This window comes from Octodon degus, unplaced genomic scaffold, assembly GCF_000260255.1.
Source record: "Octodon degus isolate 3935 unplaced genomic scaffold, OctDeg1.0 scaffold00249, whole genome shotgun sequence".
NCBI classification, from domain to species: Eukaryota; Metazoa; Chordata; class Mammalia; order Rodentia; family Octodontidae; genus Octodon; species Octodon degus.
In genome coordinates this window covers 1,780,716-1,806,848 of record NW_004524825.1, presented here as the reverse complement: position 1 = coordinate 1,806,848, position 26,133 = coordinate 1,780,716, and the positions used below count along the sequence as shown (strand labels likewise).

Below are 26,133 nucleotides of genomic sequence, written 5' to 3'. Positions count from 1 at the left end.
AAAAAAAATAAAATAAAATGTTATCCATTGATACAATGAAATATGTAGCCAAAGAGGACTGCTGGCTCCTGTCAACACCTGGACAGACCTCGAGGGCACTGTGCCAAGCAGCATAAGCCACTCCTGAAAGGCCAGCCCAGCATGACTCCACCTCTGTGGGAGAACTCCTGACAGCACCATTTAAGAGAGTACTGGCAAGTAAGCTGGAGGAACGCGGGGCTCCAGCTGGCGATGCTGCAAAGCGCGACAGGTTAGCAGTGGGGACGCTGCTACCCAGGGAGCCCTGCAGTGCACACTGATCAAAATGGGTGGCAGGTCACAGTGGGGTCCGGCTTGGGGCCCTCACAAGAGGTGACCTGGGATCTTGCTGCCTGTCACTATTCGTCACATGAGGGCACAGGGAGAGACCTGCTGCGAGCATCTCCAAACTGCCAGCCTGCTTGTGGTCTTGCAGCTCTGCGACTGTGACAGCTCAGTTAAGCTGGTACTGCTCTGCAGCCCAAACTGAGGATGGCACGTGGCTGAGCCTATGTACGGCTGCTGCGCACAGCTGGCACTGCCCACTACTGCCTGCTGTGACATTCTAGAAATGTGAGCCCCAAGGAGCCGTGAGTATGCTCAGATCCCATGCCTCCCCTTCCCGCTGGCAGAGAGAGACACACTGGCCTGGATACGTGGGCCAGAGTCCCCAGGCAGTGGCAGGTGCAAGGTGCCCAAGTTGGGGGACACATTCATCGGATTCTTTTTCTGCTAACACGTGGAGTGTGTTCAAACTCGATGCCTTCCCTTGCATTTACGGAGTGTATCTCGGGATCCTGTCCTGTGTGAATCACAAGCATGTCTCAGCCTCTCGCTTGTCCTTTCTGACATGGTGCCTGGATCTTCTGCTACTGACACCCATGATGACCGAGGGTGTAACTGAAGTTAACAACTGGTTATTCTTTACAAGTGAAGTTCTAGCATGAGCCTAATTAAAGATTTTCCTATCACTTCTGCATGGCTAAAACAAGTCCTGTCATGAAGAAAAGCCCAGCATGTCCTTCAGACCTTCATCCTGGCCTCAGCTCCCATCTGCAAATGCCATTCATCACCTGGAGGTAAGTGGCTCGTTTGCTGCCTTTGCCCTTTAAACGCTCCATGTTCTTCTGACACCGTGAGCCTCCTTTCAAGGCCTGCGGGGCTTTTCCTAAAGCCAGCATTGCGGAGGCAGGTGTTTCAAAGGACAGATTCGACATTGGCCTGCTTTGATCGGAAGAAAACGCCGGTCCTACATGGAAGGCACACAGTTTGTTCAAGAAATGAGCAGCTGCTACTATCACCGCCAGGCCTCTGGGGCTCCGCAGTGCTTGGAACACCACCGTTAGAACCCAAGAGTTACAACCACACCTCACACCCCCACGTGTCACCACAACAAGTACAAGATCAGGCCGCAAGTAACACACTAAGTCGTTTTGCCACACTACCGTGTCTGGCTGAAAATCCCCACCATCCTTAGGGCCAGGTCTGATGTATACCACAATGAAAAGGTTTCCATCCTTGTAGTTCTTTTAGGGGGAGACTCCAAATCCATGCCTTGGAAACCAGGCAGCGCATGCCTGTGATCCCAGCACTCAGAAGGCTGAGGAAGGAGGATCACTGTGAGTTCAAGGCCACCCTGAACTAGGAAGTGAAATCCTGTCTCAAAAAGAGAAAAAAAATGATGTGCTTTGGGGAGGCCACGCGGGGCAACATGAGGACACTTCATGCGGATGGAGGTACTCTGCCCAGTGACTGTATGGATGGTTATTCAGCACACACGCAATGCCATTTCATTGATTTTCTTTCTTGTTTTTTGGTGCCAGAGATCAAACTCAGGACCTCTCGCTTCCCAGGCAGGTGCGTATGCTGCTGAGCTATCTCCCTGGCCCTAATTTCAGTGATTCGCATACACACACAAGTGCTTGCCAAGATGAGCTCTGCAGGAGGTCTGTAGTACCGTGACTTCGGCCTCCCCGTGGACAGTGTGCTGTGCTTCCACAAGAGGCAACCTCCAGCGCAGCTGGGCTGCACGTACACAGGAGCTCTCCTGAACTATCTCTACAGCCTCTTTAGAGTCCCACGATATGAAATCGGATCAAAAATACAGTGAATGTGTAATTGTGTTTAAAAATTGGTTACAGTGAAAGACATGCTCCCACGACCCCCGCACAGTCTTCCCCCTCACGTGGAACTTGTGTCATCATTTGTGGCACTTTCTGCAGCAGCTCTGGTGCACTCTTTTCTAAAGGTCGTGCCACCCCAGCTGCCTCCATATCCTGAAAAGATTTTTTGCGAAAACGTTTGCCTTTCGTGGTCATTTTGACAATGCAAAAGAACCAGAAGTCCTGTGGTGCCACATCAGGTGCGAAAGGTGGATGTGGATGCGGTGCCACGTTGGCACGAGCCCACCGTTCTGTTGCGGGCACTGGGCAGCAGCACTCGCTGTGCTTCTGCTCACGCCTTGTGAAGAATCTCAGGAAAGGAGGCCCCTGGGACTGCTCTGGGGACAGGGAGGGGTGGCGGGGGCTTCGGGGGCTCAGTGGCAATGCGTCTTTGACTGCAATAGCTTTAAAATTCAAACATTTACTCTGTATTGGGATGACACCTTGTATTTCAAAATACAAAGATATTTTAAAAGCCATCTTAAGCAAATTCTGTCACATGCACATTCCTCCGCTGTCTGCAGAACACAGGCTCCAGTCCCAAGTAGACTCAAGGAAGGGACACCAGCCAGGCGGCACTCTGGGCAGAGGACCAGCTGGGATGGGTGTGGCTTTGTACCCAGAGACCCATGACTTGCACCCTGGGGTGCCTGGGGACATTCTTTCCTTTCCCAGTGGCTCAGAAAGAATAGCTCAGGACCACTTTGCATGAGTATATGCAGATAGTTAGGATAGCTATACAGCTACTTTCGCTTAATTCAATGAGAAGAACGATTTGTACTAATAGTGTTTGAACAGGATATCCTGTCTGCATCTTGTACTATGGATAACCACTAAGAAGATAACAATGTACAATGAATTGATTATTGAAATTGTCCTATTAATCAGTTTTGAAACTGTCTCATTGATATTTCTCAATAAAGTGTTAAAAAAAACTGTAGCTGCAAATTATATAACTTGCACATAATTAATCCTTCCCAAAATGTTTCAGAAAGTTTACTTGCTTAAAAATGTTTTCAATTTAATTTGTACTTTTATTTATATGTTGACTGACCCTGCAAATATGTACTGAAGCAGCGCTAATAAGTTCTGTGAAGACTCTTAAAAAAAAGGAAGAAAGAAAGAAAGAAAGAAAGAAAGAAAGAAAGAAAGAAAGAAAGAAAAAGAAAAAGAATAGTTCAGTTCACCTTTGTAATGAGAAGAAGACACAGAACTGGACCAACGGACATGCCTACCTTTATTCTTATCAGGTCTGTAGCCGCCGCCTTCCAGTATGTCTTTAAGGTCTTGGTCTGAAATCCCTAGAAAAAACAATATATGCATTTCAGTGACAAAACATGTCAGCAACACATGGATGGGTTAATGTTGCCTGGCTAGTTCTGCCTAAGGGTGTCCCTGAGGACACCGGGAACACAGCGGGGTGGCCTGGGCTCCAGCCTCAGAATTAAAAAGAAGATGCTTCCTTGCTGAAGGTGGCAGAGTGTTCGAGGCTGTGGGTTGCCACCCACTCCCGCACACTCCAGCCCCAACATTTCCACCTCTTTACTGGGCATGACCTGACTAGGCTCTCTACAGAACAAAGCTGAAGGGACTTTGCAGAAGTCCTCAGTGGAAGGCTGCAACTGAAGGATTGCAAGTTCAAGCCCAGCCTGGGCAGTTCAGGAAGCCCCTAGCTCAAAAATAAAAATAAAAAGGGTTAGTGATGTAAGCTCAGTTCCCAGTACCCCCCCCCAAAAAAAAAATCCCCACGCATATTGACGAAAAGGAAGATTATTGTGGCTTGGCTTCACTGCATCTAATGACTCCTCTAAGGGCAAATTCTGGTTGGGTGTGGTGGTGCACACAGAGCTGGGGAGACTGAGGCAGGAGGGCTGTTGGTGAGTCTGAGGCCAGCCTGGGCTACATGAGTTCAAGGCAGGCCTGTACCACATAGTAAACACGCTGTCTCAGAGGGCAAACTACAAACAAAATAAAACAAACTTTCCCCCCTCACAAAAAAAAAAAAAAATGAAATGAAATTTTGGTTTTTCCTGAGCTCAAACACCAGAAACAATAAGAAAGTCTCTTTCACACCCAGCCTCAACACTGTCTGTCACTGGCTGGCTGGCTCTCTCGCTCTCTCTCGCTCTCTCTCGCTCTCTCTCTCTCTCTCTCTCTCTCTCTCTCTCTCTCTCTCTCTCTCTCTCTCTCTCTCTCTCTTTCTCCTGCTGATTTTGAAGAAGCTAGGCCAAAAGGAAATGTACTTTGTCAACAACCAGACAAGCTCAGAAGAGAGGCCAACCTCAGACGCGCTCCCTGGCCCTGCTCACCGCGTGGCCCGCCACCTAAGACTCCACTGCCTGACTGGCAAAGGAGCAGAAGGGGGAAACGAGTGTTGTCTTAATTCTGGGAGTTTCTGCTGCCTGTTTAATGCAAAAGAGTTGGGCTGTGCCAGGTGGTAAAATGGAAAGTATTCCAGAGCGCTGTGGGCTTCAGAGTGTACCAGACACATGCTCCAAGTAAGTCTTATCTTTACACTGAGGTCTTTAATCATTGGGGAATAGGTCAGACAGACTCTTAAATGAGGCTAGTTTATAGCTATTATGTAACTATCAGCAAGAAGAAATTGGATTTCATAAAACAAGGGAACAGGATTTGTTAGTTCAGGAAGTCTAAAGACAACTGATGCACCTTTAAGTGTTAGTGTAACAGGGAAGTGGATGCAATTGGGTTGAAATTGAATTTTTAATTATATAGAGAAGTTTTAAAAATGAGTTGATGTGTAATTACTATGTAGGTGCTCCGGGAAAAATTAGGATTCTAGAAAATAAGGAGAAGAACTTGCTAGTTCAGCAAGCCTAGGGATTTTTTAAGATTCTGTACCTAAAATTAAAGTGGGCTAGGTGAAAATTTGGTTTTAGTTAAAGTTTTAATTGGGCTGGGTCTTACAACTGACCTCAACTGTTCTGTGTGTGCCTCTTGTTAGGGAGGTTTGGCAAGAGTAAATCAATACATATTTTTATGTATGGTTTGCTCATATTGAAGAAATTGTGGGGTCGGGGCTCAGAAGTCTAAGCACCTGCCTGGCAAGCACAAGGACCTGGGTTCGATCCCCAGTACTGCATGCTGTTCTGGCTCCGCGCCAAGCCAGCCACTGAGACCGGGCGTGGTGGTGCATGCCTGTAATCCCAGCACTGGGGAGGCTAAGACAGGAGGATCACTGCAAGTCTGAGCTGCATATCGAGACCCTGAACCAAATACACAGATTAAAACTAAAAAAAAAAAGAAATTGTGTATCAGGTTCATGTAAAATTGGAAAACAGAGGTAGGAGTTTCCGGAAATAATTTATAGCAAGTTATAGATGTACATAGACATGTGTACATGTGCATAGAGGTATGTGTACCTAGGTATAATGTATGGAATGTGTGCCCATATGTGTACATACATGTGCCTATGTGTGTCATAAACTGTTACTTTTTTGATACTAGGGATTAAACTCAGGAACTTGTGCTTGCCAGGCAGGTGCTTATACTGCTGAGCTATCCCCTGGCCCTAATGGTTACATGTACGAAGGCTGAATTAGTACCTTTAGAGTTTTTATGCAATATTCTATGTAAATCTAGCTACAAGGTAACTGACTACCATCATACCTTGACAGCTATGCTGAGATACAGCATTCCTCCAAATTAAAAAATACCCAATGCGCAACCCCAGAATTACATGTGATTGGGGGCCTTCAGTCATTAGTCCACTAGGGTGTCTTAAGGGGAACGTGGGAGCCATCTCAGGTTGAATGGCCCTGATGTGAGACCTAGATGCCAAGGAAAGTTTCAGGACAGAAAGCACATGGCCTGGCTGGGAGCAAGAAGAGGGACACGCCCCTGGAGGGTGGTGGGTTCCATGCAAATGGAAGGCTAAGGGACCAAAAGTGGAGGCAATATGCTTACGGAGGGTTGGTTTGGTTGTGTGTGCTATGTACCACCGGTGGTGTTAGGTCCTATGTAACGTTAATGACGAAAGAAATGATCTTAAGAGTATGCACATGGTCGGTAACTGAGACACAAACTAGGGACAGTTTCATATACATGCACATAGGCATGGTGTAAGTGACTTGATGTTGGTTACACATGTTTCCTGGATGATAAAGCACTGAATATTTAGCACATCATGGATGTGGAAGAAGCAGAATGCACAGTATGCACAGCACGAGAAGCTATGGTTAAGGGGTATCATCATCCTCTCAGTACTCATGTGACACTCAGCAGTGAAGGCAGGAAGCTCAGGGAATGAGTTAAGCAGCACCGCAGCTCTGGGTGCTGAGGGGACTCTGGGGCTGGTCCTTGGACTTCCCTCGTGATAGTGGTTCTTCATTTGCCACAAGGCCGGAGCACTGGGCTCTTACACTGATGACTCTTCATTTGATGTATTTTTAACAAACTTGCTAATGTTATAAGAATTAGAATTAAAAAAATATTAGATGCTTCTTTTCCAAGAGGTGGTCAACTGATGGACCTCTGACTCGTGTAAGGATAGTATGTGCTACAACGATTCCCAACAGGCACTGGCTTAGTGGGTGGATTTTTACACTGCATCGTGTAGATGAGTGGACTTCAGAGATAACAGCTAGGACGAGGACTGAAATACCAGGGCTAGTATGTCTTGAGTTTACCAAGTGTGATTGTAGGAGTGTGTGTGCAAGTTAAAGTGCCACTTTGGTTTAATGAGGGAGCCCGTGGGGGTTTGTGGGTGCAGACTTAGTATCTGGATCACCTGGACGGTCCCGGGAAAATAGGACTAGAATACGGTACCGCTAGAGTTACGGACAGGAAGCCTAGAAGGTCTTTCATTGGGTAGTAGCGGGAGAATGGAATTTTATCAGTCTGAGCTTATTTATACCAGGTGGGTTATTTTATGGTGTTTTATGGAGAAGGAGTGGGTGAATCATTAAAGGGCTATAACGCTGAATGGTAGGATAAGGTGGAAAGCAAGATGCTATGTTCCAGCTGCTTTATCAGCTGCGAATCTGCCTCGGATTCATTCTGCCAGGTTAGTTCTGATGTAGGGGGTAGTTAACGGGAGGTTAGTAATTACAGTAGCTCCTCAAAATGGTATGTGTCCTCATGGTAGAACAGAACCTTTAAATGCGGTAGCTATAACTGAAAATGGCAGTTCAACTCCATATTCAAGTCTCTGGAAAAGTGTAGGAGCCATAACAGAGGCCTCATCCAACCTGCAGAAAAAAGCGTAAGAATACTGGCGTTCTGTCTGCATGGGGGCAACAGATGACTCAGCCACAGTTCACATCTAGGCAAAGGTCTACAGCAGATGAGAAAGGGGCTGTGTATGGCCAGAGAGTGTCCACTGACAATTTATAAGCCTCTGCAGGACTCTAACAGGGAGCCTAAGGTTTTCATCATGCTGAGCTGTCTGATAGGACAGATGCAGTGGATTGACAACTGGTGGTCTGCTTACAACACCCAGCTGAAGTGAACCAGAGCGGTGCTGAGTGTGGGAGGCCCACCTAAGGATTGTTGTTGGCAGCATAACACGTAGAACTGGACAGGAAGAAAGGGAGCTGTAGGGAGCTGCTGGGAGCTGCTGGCAGTGGTTGGTTCTCCTGGACAAGCTTATTGTGCTGGCTTTCCTGATGTGAACATGACTGCTACACTGGAGGAGCTCAAGTCCTCGTTGTCACTGAGGACGGCTGTGGTTCTTTTGGGGGGAACTCAGATCCTTAGTTTGAGTGTCATTTCCTGGCTCCGGTGCAGATCCCTCAGCCTGCTGACACTGATCCTTCTGCCCGCTGGTGCGGACTTTCTAGCTTCCACCAGTGACTTTTAGGCCTTCCCAGCATAAATCCATGAAACAGGACTGCATGAGACATAACTGTGGGCTCCAGGCCTTCAGCTGGACTCATGCAAGACATTGCCATGGGATCCAGGCATCAGCTGGATTCTTTGGTCTTTAGTGTGTGGACAGATGTCCTATACTCTTAGTATTTGATTTTTTGGGTGATTCATTATAAAATCATCTTATAAAATGTCTCTTATATTATATTGTTCCCGTTGGAAAACCCGAAACTACAATAGCAGGTAAGTCAATGAATAAATGGTTGATAATTTTAATTAGGGAGTTTTTTTTAATCTTGGTGATTAATATTGCTATAGCTGAAATACAACAATGAGTTTTCATGTCATTTGTCATGGTTAAACTCCTTATGGGAATTATGATTATAGCCACTGTGTTTTTATTAAGTACCTTACAGATTAAAAATTTGTAAGTTTTTTCTTCAAAACCTTTGCCTATTTATGGTGGGCAGGGTTTAATTTTAAGTGATGGGGTTGGATGTGCTCCTGTATTAAATACTGGTGAAATTTCCTTGGGTTCAATGACACTGTAATTTATTTAGGCTCATATTACTGGTGTTGCATTATGCTACTGTGATAGCTACGGAGAAGTAGCCTGAGGCTTGGGGTTCTAGTGTGGTTATTTGAAGTGTGTTATTAGGTTTATGAATGGGATTGTTGGCAGGTTTTGATTGAGTATGATGAGTTGGAAATTAATGAATTCAACAGTCTAGGGGGTTGAGTACTTTATGATGAGGAAGGGTTTTCTTTTCTTCATGAAGCTGCTGTTAGATTGCTGCTATGTACAGTTATGGTTGTAGCTGGCGGGTCATTATTTGTACGTATTTTCTTGCAATTGAGATTACTCATGGAAATTAATTTACTGGATAAACATGAAAGGAAATATGTTTTCACAAAATAAATCATATAGCTTTTTGGCTTGGGATGATAGTTGAGGCAATTATTTGATTATCAGAGGTACATGGGGGCTATTTTTCAGTGGGATTAAGCCCACCAGGGTGGATGCTGCGTTCTGAGTAGCTGCTAAGTTTTTATGTGGTGACAGGTGGTGAACGATTAGTGGGAAATACGCCAGGTGGTTCTAGAAGTTGGGAGTCTTTGAGATTTTAAATTTAGGTTGTTGGTCATTAGGTTTGATTTTATTGTTTGAGACAGGGTCTTGCCATGTACAGTAGTTCAGGCTGGGCAGAGTTCACTATGCAGCCCAGGCTGGCCTTGAACTGCTGGCAATCCTCCTGCCTCGGCCCCCCAGTGCTGTGATTACAGGATGTGCCACCAGACCTGACAATTTGGGTTAATTCTCTTACTAGCCCAATCCTAGAATAGTTAGGAGAACACTGAGAATTTAAGGTACAGTGGTAGGGTTATTTGAGGAGTGTTTATGAAATGTTGTTGGAGACAAAGAAACCTGCCGAAATGCTGCCAGCTGCTAGCCATTTGGCTGAGTTCTTCAGGAGATTCTTTTTGCAAAGCAGGGTAGCGGAAAGGCAGAGCTACCTAGTTAGTGGGGCCTAGTTTTCAGACACCTCATTCCTTACTGACAGTATATTACAGATGAGGGTCCAGCACAGAGGACAGAAATTCCAGCTGTGCCTGGTCAATGCCAGGGGCAACCAGTGTTAATCCGAGTGGGCTGAGGTGGAAAATCTGACAGGGTGCACACAGCCCCAGAGCATGTCATTAATACTTGAACATTACTTTTCTTTTTTGTTCTGTACTGAGAACAGGGTCTCCAGGGTCTCCAGGGTCTCACTATGTAGATCGGACTCTTAGTGATTCTCCTGTTTTCAGCCTCCCAAGCGCCGGGATTACTGGCACGCACCACCACGCCCAGTCTCAATCGCCCTCTGCGTATGCCCTGGGGGCGGGCCCAGGGGCCAGCACAGCACACCAGGAATGGAACCCAGGCCCCTGCTGGCCCCTGCGCCTGCCTAAGCAGGTACTTTAGTCCACTGAGCTATCTGGCCAGCCCTTTGAAGATGTTTCTATCAATGGCTAGAAGCAAGTTAATAGACAGGGACCAGTTGGAGTACAGGAAGGCTGACACTGATGTTCGGCTTTCCTTGCTGAAGGAAGCTGAGCTGATACCAGCTGATGCCAGTAAGGTATGATTAATGGGAGGAGCCTGAGTTGTGATGTGGAGTCAGTATTTGCTGAAGTTCCTGTGTATTAAAAAATATACTGGGAAAGGGCCAGGGAGATAGCTCAGAAGCGTAAGTGCCTGTCTGGCAAGCGCAAGGTCCTGAGTTCAATCCCCGGTACCACAAAAAAATAAGTAAATAAAAAGTAAAATACAGCAGGAACCGTGGTGTGAACAGAAAGCTTCTGGTATCTACACTGTGACTGTGAAGAATTCCAATGCATGGAATCAAACATTGTGACGAACTTGTACAGCTGCTCTCTTATCATGGCTGGCTCTGTCACCAACCAATCAGTAAGAATGATGAAGTTCCTGTACCTTCTGATAAAGTGAAAAGCTGAAATACATTTTAGGGGTTGATGCAATCAGTCTTATGATGAGAAATATTCGTAGGTATTGAAAGCTTGGTCGATGCCTGTATCTGAGTACATACAGCACAAAGAAACTTCACATTGATCATGTGACATATAGTGCCGCAGACATGCATGGAATCAAAAAAGAATTAGTTTGAGACTCAGGTTTGGGTGGAAGGCTTGGATCCTTATTTAGTGCCAATTAGAGAGAATTATTTCCTGGCCTGAGTGTACACATGGCATTATGGGAATTAGGACTGAGGATTTATCGTAGCGGCAGGAAAGGCTGTTGTGTAAATTGGTTCTAGAGGTGGCACGGGTGCAGGAAGAATAAGAAGTGATAAGACAAGTGAGGAAGAATGCAGATTTCTTTCTTTTATTTGGAGTCCACTAGCGTTCTGGTTCCTAAAACCAACAGATCCCTTCTATGCTTTCACAGAGCCGCAGTCCTGGATGTGCGAGTCGAGGCAGCAGCTCACACTTCCCTTCTCAGGAATAAGGAGGCATTAGAGCCTCCTGCTAGATTCAGAAACTAAGGTTTATTTAAGCCATATGGATAGTGTAGAAGTCCTCAGATGATTTAGGCATTTAGAGAGTGCGCTGGAGGGGGAGGTGTAATGGAGAGGCATTTTCTCGTGTGAAGGACGGGGGTGTTACTGGCGTGACAACACTCTTCCTCGCTGTGCTGTCACTGGATGCAGCATGAAGGCACACTGCGATGTGTAGGCCGAGAGGGGTAGGTGCAAGGTCAGGTCAAGGAAATGAGGCTAAGACCACTGAGAAGAAAGCGAGCCGAGCACATCCTCACCACCACACCGCTACAGGAGAGAACTGTTTGCAAGCCCTGCGCTGCAAGCGCGGTCTGTGGATGGACTGGTTCAGAGCTGGAGATGGCGGGGCAAAGTAACATGGATGATGTGAAGCCTGGGGCACCTAGGAGGACTGTGGACCCTATGCAACTTTCGGGGTCTGCCAGGGATTACTGCTGCCACATGACTTCCTGGGAAGCAAGTGATCAGTGATCTGAGGTCTGTTTGGCACAGACAGATGGAGCTTGTCATGATTATTTGTCACAGTGATCATGCAAGAAGTGAACCAACATGCACCAATTCCTCAAGGTGGGTGTAATTATGATATAGCACAAACATATGCCACGGAAAACGGAATTCTAAAAGAGAAATGGGTAAGCTCTGGGATCTGTGAGTAGTAGGTCTACCCCGTGGCGTGAGCAAGCAGCTCGGGCTATAGGTGCAGCCCTTGGCGCCTTACGTGTGCTTTTGGCAATCACAGGTGGAGACCACAAAATGGGCTTTGTACAAAAACTAGAATGGAAAAACAAAAAAACGAGAATGCATGGTACTCTTAGAAGATGAGTGGATCAGGGCCAAGTGTGGTGGCACAGGTCTGTAATGCCAGCACTCAAGAGGCAGAGGCAGGAGGATCACCAGAGTTCCAGCCCAGCCTCGGCTACATAGTGAGTTCAAGTCCAGCCTGTATTACACAGTAAGACTCTGTCTCCGAAAACAAAAACAAAACAAAACAAAAAGATTATTGCATTGGGTGGTTGGTAATACTGAGATATGATAAGTAAAAAATTTAGTGATGTTTATACTTTGGACATAGATTATAGCTGTGTTTATTATTATTCTCTTTGATTTCCCCAGTTGAGGTAATGATTGAAGTGGGTTTAAGTGCAGCTTCAAAGAGGATGTAACATATAATTAGCTCTGTGGCCATAAATGTCACAGTAAGAAGTATCTGTAAAGAGATCGATAGTCTTGGCAGTCGTTCCCATTTATCTGGTGCTGTATCAATGACACTAGCTTCCTATCACTGTTGCCAGAGGAGTGGAGTTGGTGGGGTTAGAAAAGGGGCAGAGAAGAAGAATGTGAGTGAGCAGTTAGGTATTATTGTGGGCTGACTAGACAAGCAGGCTCGGCAGGCTGGTTAGGAGGCGGAGCGGAGTGGTGTTGACTCAGCTCACTGAGGTTTAGGAGTATGACGTAACTGGAATGAGCATAGTTGTTGGGAGAATTTTCAGCATTGGACGAAACTGATGTTTTCTGCACACAGTCTAAAGCATATGTGTCGGATACTACAACTAGTAGTGCTAAGCCCACAACAGCTTCACAAGCTGCAAAGAGCAACAGAACAATTGGTCCTATAAATGATAGGGTGTAGTGTACATTTAGAATTGTAACTGCCCCAGAATACATGTTGATAGCATTACACCTTCTAGGCATAGTAGGGAAGATATAAGGAGGGCTCTGTAAATTACTGTGCTTAGGAGAGATTCAATACCAGCTATGATGATCTTCAAGTAGACTGAGGGCATTTTGGTAATTAAGAGGAAGTCATAATTTAATACGTCAAAATCATTTGTTTTAGTTCAAACTAAGTAATGTATTGTACTTCTTTAGTTATTTTAGGGGCCATTCATAGGCTAGGCCTGGGGATGAAATAAAGGTTAGGAAAAGCTCTCCAGCTGTATTTGGGTCCGACTGCTTGTCTGGAACACTTGTGGGAGAGGAAGGAGGACCCCAATTTGTAGCTCGAACAGGGAGAAAGTAACAGTTCCCTGGAAGAACGTTACAGAGAACACAAGCTGGGCTCATTCTGTGGGGTCAGAGCCACATCCATGGGCCTGGGCTTTCCGTACTCAGCAATGGCGTGGGCTGGCAATGTAGCACACTGGGACAGCATGTGTATGGTGCTATAAGGCCCTGGGTTCAATCCCCAAGGCCACCAAGAGCACCGCCACCACCACAACCATCATCCCAAAACTCCTACACAGTGAAGACTCAGAGCACAATGGCAATGAACGGGGGAACCGACATGGTACCGGTCAATAGAGTAAAAAATATGCTGATTGCTCTCCTTCAGATTTTACTGAAACTGACCAGAAGTCAACTGAGCTCCTTACTACAAGGAATACATGTACAACTGACACAGAGGAATACATGTACTGTCATGAAGTGTCAGTATCAGGCAGCTGGCCGCTTCAGATCTACAGTGACAATTAGATGCACAATGGGAATTTCATGATGTGGAAGGTAGACTGTATGAAACACACAAGCAGCAATTCAATATAGTCCATAAGGAATGTTGAGCATGAATTCTGTTGGAAATGATTAGTGATGCTTCAGGATATTCTGAGACTTGGAGAAGTGTAAAATTCCAATTAGAGTTAAAAAGAAGGGCTTGAATGATGTGTTTTCTGTTCCCCTCTGTCCAGCTGTGGTGCCCAGGTCAGGGACACTCCTGAGGCTAAAGCAGTGATGTACTAAGCAGCAGACCTCCTGGGTTGAAGTTCAATGCCCACAAATGGTCAGCAGCATCCTAGCTTAGGCACAGGGACTGGCCCGAGTGATAGAAAGCTCAGAAAAGCCAGGCACGGTGGTGCACGCCTGTAATCCCAGCACTCAGGACCCCGAGGCAGGAAGATCGTTGCAAGCTTGAGACCAGCCTGGGCTACAAAGTGAGCTCAAGGCCAGCCTTAAACTACATAGCAAGACCCTGTTTCAAACAAATAAACAAACAAATCTCCGAAAGAGCCCCAAAGACACAACAAACGAGGGCATTCTGTATCAAAGGCCTTTTTGTACAACTAGTTCTTTCTTATACTAGTTTCATCACATTATTGACATATTGTTACTAAAGCTCTTAATGGCCCTAGAAGAACTAGATGGTTTGATGTAAAATGAAATGCTCTTACTTACACTGATGTAGGCATGAGAGCCCAAAACACTCCTACTAATGGCCTGGGGCTTGGGCTATGTGGCATGCACATGTCTGGTGGGTCACTGCGAGTTATCATGTAGGCACCAGCTAATTAATAAAATCAATACATGTGTTTGGATTAGGACAACAGCAGTTCTCCAACTATTAGAATCTGGATGATAAACGGAATTGGGCGGTGCTGCATGTTAAGACAGATGCAAGCCTTCCAATAGGGTGGACTGGGCATCTGGCAAGAATGCTGGCTGCGAGCCAAACAGCTGGAGCTGCATATGGGCTAAACCCGCTACCTCCTGCAGGAGTCACTAGTACTGGGATAAGTAAATCAGCATTCCTTGAGGTATGAACTGTGCTACCGAAGACTCAGCCTCCTATGACCTGGAACCAGGACTTCTGTTCATGGGGGGCTTCTCTACCTAACAACAGGGAACCCAATTATTGTAGGGTAATGAAAGAGTCACATTTTTGTTAATCTTATTTCTCAAGAAGCACTATGGGTTTTTTTTGGGGGGGAAGGGTGTACTGGGAATTGAACTCAGAACCTCATGTTTGCCAGGCAGGTAGTAAAACTGAGCTGCTAAATGTCCAGCCCCAGCTGCATGTTTTATTGTTTCAAAATTTTAGGTTGGTGGACTTAGGGAATAAGGGTGTATTGAAATTTTAATTGAAAAGACAGTCTTTTTGGGGTACTGGGAATCCAACTCAGGACCTTGCACTTACCAGGTAGGTACTTGGGCAACTGAGCTATATCCTTCACCCTGAAATTTTTTTTCTGTATTTTTAGGACAGGGTCTACAGGGACACAGGGCCTCACTACACAGATCAGACTCGTAGTGGTCATCCTGTTTTCCAAGTGCTGGGATTACAGGCGTGTACCACCATGCCCACTCTTCATCCTAAAATTTTACTTGAAAAAGTAAAAAGTAGAGCAGTTTTAAATAGACTTTAACTACAACAATATATTACAGCTCAAAAGAGAAGTAAATATGAGAATCCAGCTGTCTCCTACCAAGCCAAATACTATAGGAATGAGCAAAAATGGAAACTAATGCTACTCTTCTCACTAAATTCTGTTTTTATTTTACATGCATAATCATTTCTCATGAAAATATGCTATTTCTGTTAGACTGCATGGGTTTAACGTTACTCATTTTAGATTGCAGTCTTGAGTATTAAGATGATAAATATTGATAGGCATGAGCCACATAAACTAAAGCTCTTGGCATCTTCAATAATTTAGGGAGTCCTAGTGGTACTGAATCCAGGTCTGGGAGCACATCCCATGGAAAAGCAATGTCTAAGAGATGGGTGGTGCTGGGGACAGGGGAAGGCTTTATTTGGTGGCCAAAAATTGCAGGAGAGAGAGCCGTGCTCAAGAATGGGCTTCTCCAGGGAGTTATGGGTTACAGATGCAGGAGAGGGAGGATTAGGGAGGGAGACAAGTTGCTGTCTTTTCTGGGACCAGCAGAAGGTGTCTCTTAGCTCACATCACAGCTGGTGTCTTTGGTCATGGCAGCTGGCGGGTGTCTTTAGGCTGAACAGGGGAGGAGAGAGATCATGTGAGTCTAGGTCAAGTTAGCCCTATATTATAATTCTCAACAAGATACTGCCAGCAGATCAACATGCCCACATGTGGAGCTTCAAGGGTGCGACACAAAGGCTAAGGCAGCAAAGGAGACAGACGCAATACGTAGGCCAAGGGGCCATACCTCCAGTCCTTCCCACCCCATTACTGATGGGACATTTGCAGGCTCACGTGAACAGTCAGTGTCTACAGCCAAGGCAGAGATGTCATCTACAGCCAAGCTACTGAGAGCCTAGATGTGGGACTTCCAAAATCAGTGAGATTTAAGTCAACAAATAGCAAGTGAAAAAAAAAATTGCAAGTGAAACTAGAAAATCCTTATTTGGGATTTCTCCCTAGCAATAGTAAGGCCAAAAACTGCGAGCAGCACTGTTTTTGGGGTTCTCTGCCAGGCCACAGAGTGGAGTGTGGGGTTGCTATGATTCCAAGCGGCCAAGACTCACCTCCTCCTCCTCCACTGGGCTTCTTTTGTCTGTCATCTGGGTCATTTCGGTCATCCAAGGCATCATACAAGCTAAAGTCATCTTCCAGGGCCAGAAACAAAAGAAATAGTCAACGGGTTCAATTCTAAGTAGTTAATTTGGACACCACCGCAGATGGCACATCACAAGACCACCTCTCCTGTTCCACACAGCGGCTGCCTACCTGCAGGCTTCATGGGGGCCTTGGTGGTTCCTGGCCTCCTGGTTGTGGTGGTGGTGAGGTGGTCCCATCGCTCTGAAGGGTGAGAGAAGACAGCAGGGTCATGAGCTTAGTAAAGAGATAGACAGCCACTTCATAGCTGGGAGGTCGCCACACGAATGGGGCACTCCAGTCTCAGTCCCTGAGGCTCCCATATGTGACCTCCGAAGATTCACATTAGGATGGAGACCACAGAGATGGAAAAGGCTTAGAAAGTCCAAGGTCTGCTAACTTTTCATGAGGGGATGAGCACAGAAGGAAAACAATGTTTCCACATGTGGTCGCGTGCAGGAGGAGCTGGCTTGAGCCCCCACCTGGCAGCAATGACTGCATGGCCCAGGGAGGGCTGGGGGCCAGCACAATCCCTGACACTCCAAGCTGAGCCTCCTACGCTGTCAGCCCGGCCCATCGGCCACACACAGCTCTGCCTGGGGACACACTGGAGCTACGCTCCCTGCAGAGTATGGAGAGCTCTTAGGGGCACACAGTTTATGTAGATGTGGTTACTACTGTACCATCAGAGCTCTGGATATAAAACCAGATTCCTTTAAAACTATGGACTTCACTCACGTCAGTGACCCAGCATGACACTTCCCACATTTGCCAGCGGTTGCTCTTGAACGTCTGGAGGCTCTGCCATGGTCGATGCCACTGCTGAAAGCAGCAGAGGGGCCAGCCACTCACAGCGCTGCACACCGCACGCGCCCAGTGAGACAGGCAAGTCTGCGCAGCAAAAGCCTCAATAGGCTTTCCATTATTAATAATGGGACCCCCTAAACAGCCCATGGCAACTGCAAATGCATTGCCTGTATTCTTGGGATATAATGTCCATGTTCTTTGTAAATCGGAAAACACAGGCCAAAATCTTAGGCCAGGGAAATGTTGGAAAAATTCCGGCAGTCATGACTCAAGTGATCTCACTATGAGGGAGATGCAGTATCCATCACCAACGAGGGAGACTACACAGTGACAGAAGGGTGGAGCCTCCAGGAAGATGTACCTATCCTGAATGCATATGCACCTCCCAGTGCGTGGCATGGAGAAAAAGCTGATAGTGCCAAAAAGAGAAACGAGTCCCGCAGTGGACCCTGGGGACTGTAACACTCCACTCTGCACAGCTGGCAGAACTGCTAGACTGAAACTGCACAGACTCGGGAATACGCAACAATGCACTCAACCAAGGGGATTTAACTGGAAGAACAGGTTCTTCTGCCCAACCCCAGCAGCTTAGCCAGCTTCCGAAGCACCCATAAAATAGCCCCCAATGGATGCCATAGGAAACAAACCTCAACCAGTTTACTGGTACTGAAAGTATAGTGTGGCCTCTGACTGCGTGATTTCAAGCTAGATACACAGAAAATACAGAGAAAAGATGATCTCTAAACATTTGGAAATTAGATAATACACTCCTGAATAAAAGTTATAGTCTCAAAGGAGATTTTTGAAAATATATAGAACTAAGTGAAAATGAAACTACAGTGTACTGAAATCTGTGCGATGCAGTGAACGCAATGCTCAGAGGGAAGGTTAAGTATTAAAGGCTTAGAAATGAAGATTTCAAATCAACCATACAAGTTCCTAACTCAATAGACTACAAAACCAAGCCGAAGCAAGCAGATGTTAGTAATAAGCACAAGACCAGAAATCAGCGCAAGTAAAAATAGGAGAGCAATACAGGAAGGAACGAAACCAAAAGCATGTTCTTTGAAAAAGTAAATATAAGTTTGCTTAACCTCTAGCCTTACCAAGAGACACAACAGGAGAGGTTACAGTACACTGATATGAGGGAAATCAGATACGATCCCAGCTCTGCAGCCCCCGAGCAGCATGATGGGACACTAGGAACCAGTGTATGCTCATGTACTTGACAAGGTGGAAGAAACAGTATCTCAAAATGCCATGTAGCTATCACATGTTCATAGATTAGAAGGCAATGTTGTTAATGTGACTCTATAACCCAAGGTGATCTGCAGATTCAATTCAATCTAATAGAATACCAATGTCATTTCTTGTGGAAATTGACATATCTATCCTAAAATTCAGAGAACCTCGGGAAACCCCGAGTAGTCAAACACAGTCTTGCAAAACAATGCAAATGGAGGACTAACACTTCTCATCTCAAAACTCACTACAAAGCTTTCATCATCAAAACAGCATGGCCCTGGTATAAGAACAAACATGAACCAACAGAATAGAATCAAGAAGCCCCAAGGAAACCCTTGCTTATATGGTTAAAATATTTTCAACAAGGGTGCCAAGAGCATTCAATATAGAAAGGACAGTCTTCAACAAATGGTGGTGGGAAAAGGACAGCAAATGCAAAACATAAAGCTGGGCCATTATCTTGTACTATATACAAAAATAATCACAAGTAAATCAAAGACCCAAATATAAGCTCCAAACCTAAAAAAATTCTTGTAAGAAACTATTGGGGGAAGTCTTCATGCACAGAGGGGATCTGCACATGTCACCCCCTACAGTGCTGTTGGCCGTGTGCCAATGGGAGCACAACCAAGACCTAGCCCCAGGCTAGAGCTCCTTCCTCTACCAGAGCTGTTCAAATGCTCACACAGCCAAGTGAAGAAATACTCAAGCAATTACAGGAGGGAGTCCTAAGAGGCACTGTGTTCCGAGGTCCTTACCTACACGGTGCAAAATAAGCACCTATCCAGTGTTCCTTTTACCCAAAAAAGGCATCCGATGAACCTCACAAAGCCCAACCAATTACACCTTCCCTGGCTTTACAAGGGGAAAGGGTTCCACAGGAGAAGGAGTCCAAATGTATTCTTCTCTTAGAAGTGTCCAGGCAGACTTTTCATTAAAACCCCATCAGGCACAATGATTGGCCAGCAATACTCTACCAAGTTAAACCTGGTGTTCTGGGCAAAGCTCTAGCTGGCTTTGTATATGGGGCTCATATGGCCACTGCCCAGGGTCATGATGTTACCCGCAGGAACTGCTGAAGCTCTGGTTGTTTCTGACTTCCTGCTGGAAGTGAAGTGGTGCCATCTCCCTAGTGCAGGAGGAGGACAGCAGCTCCCATCTGACTTGCACAAGTGTTGACATGAGTAGGATATCTCTGTCTAGTCTTGGAGCCCCGCTAGGCTGGCCCTGCAGTAAACCCACTAAGGAGAATCATGTGGATGAGGAGCCCTTGGAGCTCCTGACCTTGTCTACCCACAGTCGACCTGGCACTTTAGCCACAGGCGACGCTGCTGAGGCCAGGCTGGGAGTAGTTCAGAAACAGAAAGAGTCTGGACACAGTAGTTGATGTCACCATTATAAACATGACCTGAAGCACAGCTGTATTTCTGTACAACTGTGGGCATCGATCCCAAGAGTTACATGATACGCACGAGATTACCCATCATTTCTTTTGCAGACATCGAGACTATGTTGTATGCATTTCTACTGTACAAGGAGGTAGAAGAAAAGATTTTAGGAATGACAAAGGCACAGAAAAAGACTTCGCTTAGTATGCAAGCAGCACTCAGTAATTACTGACTTCTCAGTAACCAAGCAGCCCAAGTTGAAACCATCTAAAAGTAAAGGGTGGACAAGGTGCACAGCGTGAAGGACAGCTAGAAAGCCACAGTAGCTGTACTACTATCACAGGACATTGGCATCCACATCAAAATCGGGACTACAGCCAGAGCGGTGGGATGACTGAAAGATCAACCCAACAGAGCTATGGCAGCTTAAACATGAATGGGTCCAAAAGACACAGAGCAAATATACCAAAATGGGGGGAGGAATAGAAAGCCCTAGGAAAACAGCTGCTGCCTTCCATACCCTCTTTCTCTACAGAGAAGGAACCTCAGGAGGAACAAAAGGAAGATAAGGCTTGACCAACTCCATGAGCCAGCAAGCCTCACAGTCACCTGTGCATTTTGCCAAGCAGTAACAGAATACACCTTCTAGGCCACACCCAGGTGACAGACAAGTCACAATGGATGCAACATATTCCAACCATGTGAATTATACTCTTCAACCACAAAAGAATAAAAACAAATCAGCAACAGAAGGGCATTTAGAGAATTCACAAGTATATGGAAATTAAAGGATGTACTCCTGAATAACAAATAGTCAAAGAAGAAATCACAAGAGAAATTATACTTTGAGATTAACAAAACTAAGAATAAAACATACTAAAATTTATGTGCTGTAGTGCAAGCAGTCCTCCGAGGGAAATTTGTATTTCTAAGTATCAACATTAAAAAATAAGATGGGCCGAGCGTGGTGGCACACTCCTATAATCCCAGCACTCAGGAGGCTGAGGCAGGAGCATCGCTGTGAGTTCAAGGCCAGCCTGGGCTACAAAGTGAGCTCAAGGCCAGCCTGAGCTGCATAGAGAAACCCTGTCTCAAAAAGACCGGTTATCATCATCATCATCATCATCATCATCATCATCATCATCATCATCACTGAGACGGGGGCTCAGAGAGAGGTGCAGCAGTTGCCCAGCATGCTCTTAAATAAATAAAAATAGTTTTAAAAGGCTGCGAATGTAGCTCAGTGGTAGAGTGCTTGCCTCATGTCCATTCCCAACATTAAAAAGTAAGTACACAAAAATTGAAAAGGAAAAGAAAGATCTCACATCAATAATCTAAACTTTAATATTGAGGAACAAAAGCCAGGCCTGCTGGTCTATGCTTATAGTCCCATCTACCCAGGAGCCTAATGCGGGAAGATCACTTGAGCTCAGGAATTCAAAGTCCACTTAGGAAAACTAAAGGAGGGGGAAATCCTATTAAAAGAAGAATAAGTGTTAAACAGAGAAAAAATGCTAAAGACTGTCCCAGAAGTATATGAAATAGAAGTTAAAAGTGACAAGTAACATCAACATAACTGAAAAAATCATTTCTTTTAAAGGATCAATGATGGATAAACTGCTAGCAGAAGAAGGCAAAAAAGAGAAGACCTGGATTATTAAATTTAGGAATGAAAGAACAGACATTGCTACCAATTTTACATAAATAAAAAAGAATATCTTAGTAATTATAAAGCAATCGTTAAGTAACCTGGATGAAACGGATAACTTTTTTGTGTTTCTGAAATAGTGTCTCTCTGTGCAGTCCAGTCTGGCCTTGAATCAACTATGTATCCCAGACCGATCTCCCTTTTTTGTCCCAGGAATGCAAGTCAGAACCTTGTGCTTTCCAGGCAGGTGCTTGGCCTGAAATGCATAACTTGTTATGAACATGCAAACTAATAAAGCTCACTCATGAAGAAATAGAAAACCTGACTATAAAAAACTTTAAAGTTTTTCAACCAAAATACTCCACTGGTGAATTCTACCAAATGTTTAATGTACAATAAATACCAATTATTTGCAAACTCTTTCAAAAAATATAAGAACATTTCCAGGCTAGAAATTAATGCACTACATGCAGACTGTAGTTAATAAAATGGTATTATATTGGGCAGTTTTGCTAAACATGTAGATTTTGGCTATTCTTGCCACAAAAAGGAATATGTGAGGTATTGTTCTCTAGCTTTACTATGGTGAATATCTTATCCCCTATAGGTATATCATAACATCATATTTTAATGTACCTTAAATGTATAAGGAAATTTAAAAATTAAATAAAATCGTTAATTTTCTATTATATGTATTTTACCTCAATGATCTTTTTTGTTTTTTGCAATAGGGTCTTGCTATATAATTCAGGCTGGAGGGAACTCATGGAGATCCCCCTGCCTCATCCTCCCAAGTGCTGGGATGACAGGCATGCAGCATGAGGCCCAGCCTCAATAAATGCTTTTAAAAGAAGGAGCCTGATAAAAGATACCACGCTGGAGTTGGATGCACACAGTCTTGCAGTTCTATAGGAGGGAGTAACACAGAAAGGCCACCCCTTAGAGGAATCCTGTGGGCATGTGCACTTAGCGGGCTGCCAGTACCTTTGTGCATGTGGTCATATGAAGACCACACCAGCTAAAGGGTTTTTATGGCAAGAGGACCCAATATGACATGAACGTTGTATATATGAGGGGACAAAGACCATACGGAGGCTTCTAACCCCACTCATCAGTACATCTGACTCTGCCCTGGCAGAGGCTGTTTAGTATATCCATCGCTGTTACAGTGACATAGGTGGCAGACAGGACGCATGACATGACCAAGAGTTCTCTAGCAACTCTCAGCACAGCAACTGCCTCTATATAAATAATTATCTTCAATTCTGGGTGACTCAAACAGCTCTTGTGTAAAGTTATCTGTTTGTCCTTAGGCTATGTGTGCAGAATCAAAAAGTGGCACTCACAGCAGGGAGATGGTGCTGGGGGGGCACAACACATCCCCCCAACTCCCAGTCCCCTACCCTTTTGTGAAACATCTATCTCCCACTGGGTATAGTGGCACACACCTGCCATCCCAAGCACTCAGGAGGATGAGGCAGGAGGATCTCTTCAAGTTTGAAGTCAGCCTGGGCTGCATAATGAGTTCAAGGCCAGCCTGGGCTACACAGTGAGACCTTGTCTCAACAACAACAACAAAAAAAAAACCCTAATATATATCGTGCTATCTAGCTTTAAGTTTGTTTTTGTTTATATATACTTTGGTTTCCTCACATAAGAGAAATCTTGTGATAGTAAGCTTCTATAAAAAATTCACTTACTCATCTAAAAAAATTAACAAGTCACAACACATATAAAGATTTACATTAGCCTCTCTCAGTTCTGTTCCACGGATTCCAGCCCTGTTCACTCAGTCCTGCCGCTCTGTGTGCCTGCCCTGCCTGGCAAGGCTTCTGCATAGGTCTGGTTTCTCCAAAGGTCTATGTGGGTCGGCACCTCAACAGACTGTGGTCCATACGGGGACCTGGTATCAATTGCTCTCCGAGGTGCAGCCTGCTCTCTGCACAGCATCAGCCTTTTAAAGAAACTACACCCTGCATAGTAGTATCCACCTGTTGGGAGCTGTGGAAGCTAGAAAATTGGTCAAATGTGTGTAGGCAGGACTAGGCCTCGGTGCCTAAAGCAGACAAGCTACCTCAGTCCTGAGATAAGCATCCTGTCTGGCTAAGGTGTGCTTTTAGTTGCTAGGCAACTTTGTGTCATGTGTTACTAACTTTGCAAAAGTATAAATAAACATTGGTTTTGTTGTGTTGTGGGGGTTTGTGTAGCCTCCCAGGCAGACCAGCGACCACCCAGCCCAACTTTTGTCTTCTCGTCTATCTTTTTTTCATTCCTGCTGCCATTTCTCACAGGGTACAACCTATCTGACTGAGGCCAGCTTGGGCTACATAGTGAAACTCTGTCTCAAACAAAAAAGCAAGAAAGAAGCTTAACTAAGTGATTCAGCACAAGATCAGAGCCCTCACTTTGTAAGCCTCCTGAGCCTATGTCAGGGGAGGCAAGGAGGTGTGGACTGCCAATGTATAATATAAGGGAAGAAAAGAGGGCCCCCCTGTTGTTTTCTTGTCTTCTCTGCCTTGAGCTGCTGGCCCTGTACCATGCTCCCGTGCCCTGGAGCCAGTTGATTGCAGACTGAAACCTCCAAAAACTGGGAGCTAAACAGAACTTTCCTTCCTCAGTGATGGGCACTGGCTATTTTATCTCAGTGAGCGAAAAGTAACCAAGACATTTATGCGGGGATGGTGGTGCGCACCTGCCATCTGAACACTCCAGAGACTGAGGCAAGAAAATCACCTTCAGTTCGAGGCCACCCTGAGCTACATAGTGAACTGAACACCAACCTGAACTGCACAGTGAAGCCTCGTCACCGTACGTGAGCACATGAGAGGCACAGGCTAAGAAGCCAAGAGCAGCCTGCGTCATGTGCTGAGTCTGCGGCCACCTAGAGGTGACGCTTGAGAGCCACCAAAGTTAAAGAAACATGTCTCCTGGGCCATCACTGGTCTGTGAATTACAGCAACCCTCGCCCAGCAAAGGATTTTGAAGTCCAGTGGGAGCATCTCCTTGCACTGAGCCTGATCAGTCAGCCTCCCCAACACTGGACCACAAGGCCCGACCCCTACAGCTTCGAGGAGGAGAGGGTTTTCCCCTTGACTCCTGCACTCAGACTGCTGGGTCCTTGGCCGCACAGATCCAGGGCAGACGCATCACCGCGGAAGGCTGCTGGGAGGGCTGTGGCACTGTTGCCACCCGACTGAGAGCCACCGGCTCCAGAGCTCCGAGAGCATAAGGTCCTGCTCCCTCGTGTCAGACACTATATGGTTTCCCTGTTACAGCTAGAACACTCTGTTACACACACACAGACTCTCCTGGCTTCCACACACTGCAGGAAGCAAGCAAGCTGTGCACTCACACCCAGATGACTGTGTGGGCCCCGCCCCACAAGTCTCAGGATGTGGCTGCAAGAGCACAGAGCTCTCACGGGGACCACCATGCCACACCCTCACCTGCAGGGGCCTCCTGGGCAGAGGACTGCGTATTCAGGCCTGCTTGGAGCAATCTCACGCCTGATGACCGCTTTACCCAAGCAAGTGAAGTGCACGCTGCCCCCTGGCCCCCTTGTAGCGTGCCCTGAGTGAGCAATCTGGATTAACTGCTACTGCTGGCTGCACCGGTGTGATTTATTACTCATGCTTTACTGAGGAGGTTTCTGGCACTGCATCCTCCAGTCTGAAATCATCACTTGCGTCCCCAGATCCTAAAAATAAAGAAAATTTTAAAATTTAATCATCTTTTCAAAAAACAAAAGAATGCTCTCCTCACATGGTCATGTCTCCTTAGAAAATAAACATGAAAAGATGGAAGGGACGTTCCCTGCAAAGGGAAACTGTCAGGGCGAGAATCGCTGTGCTCATATTGGACAAAAATGCACTTAAGTCAAATATTGTAAAAGGACACCAAATGCTGACATGATGATAAGCGTGACTCATCATGAAGTTAGAACCGTAGTCCACAGGCAGCCAATGTCACAGCACTGACGTACACAGGCAGACATTTGTAGACATGAGGAGAGACCATCACACAGTAGGAAGCAATCCCAGCAGTCGCTTTCAACACAAGACACACACCTAGGCAGCAGATCAATAAGGAACACCATGCTTCTGCGAGTGTAAGGGCCACATGCAGAACACTGGCCAACAGCCCCAGAAACAAAGCCCAACAAATGTAAGAAGATTAAACTCCTATCAAGTAGCTTTGCAACATGGGAAGAGTCCTGGAGAGCTCACAAATGTGTGGGACTCAAACATGTTCTTGAACAACCAACCAGCAGGTCAGAGAAGGGAAATGAAAAGGGGAAACTTAAAAGGGAAATTGAAAAAAAAAAACAAACCCTGAAATAAACCAAAAACATAAACGCAACACACCAACAATAGTGAGATGCTCCAAAAGCAGTCCAAATAGGAACACTGACAGCTAGAAACTCCTACATCAAAACAGGACTGAGCTCTCAAGCAAAACTAATGTTCCACTTCAAAGAATAAGGAAACTTAGCAGAAGGAAGGAAACAAGAACCAGAGCAGAGTGGGACTGTCCTGCTTCAAGGTTGTATATGGTTAGATTTTTGGACTTATGTGTAAACCTAAGAAGTATATAATTCTTTATGCCTATTTTTAAAAATATATTCTAATTTTTAAATGTTTTTTCATCATATTCTGTAGAGACTTAAAGTTCAACATATCAATACTTGAT

At 45.5% G+C, this 26,133-nt stretch overlaps 1 protein-coding gene across 1 annotated transcript in view; it reads right to left on the bottom strand.

Annotated features, from left to right (window-relative positions):
* The window catches only part of Cd99l2 (CD99 molecule like 2), an 80,506-nt gene that overhangs the window by 11,587 nt on the left and 42,786 nt on the right, over positions 1-26,133 (bottom strand). Inside the window, exons 2-5 of the mRNA XM_023706283.1 lie at positions 25,076-25,141; positions 16,489-16,560; positions 16,287-16,367; positions 3,416-3,481 (exon numbers count right to left, since the gene is read on the bottom strand). Of these exons, the coding sequence (XP_023562051.1) occupies positions 3,416-3,481; positions 16,287-16,367; positions 16,489-16,560; positions 25,076-25,141 (285 nt within the window). The remainder of the gene's footprint in view (positions 1-3,415; positions 3,482-16,286; positions 16,368-16,488; positions 16,561-25,075; positions 25,142-26,133) is intronic.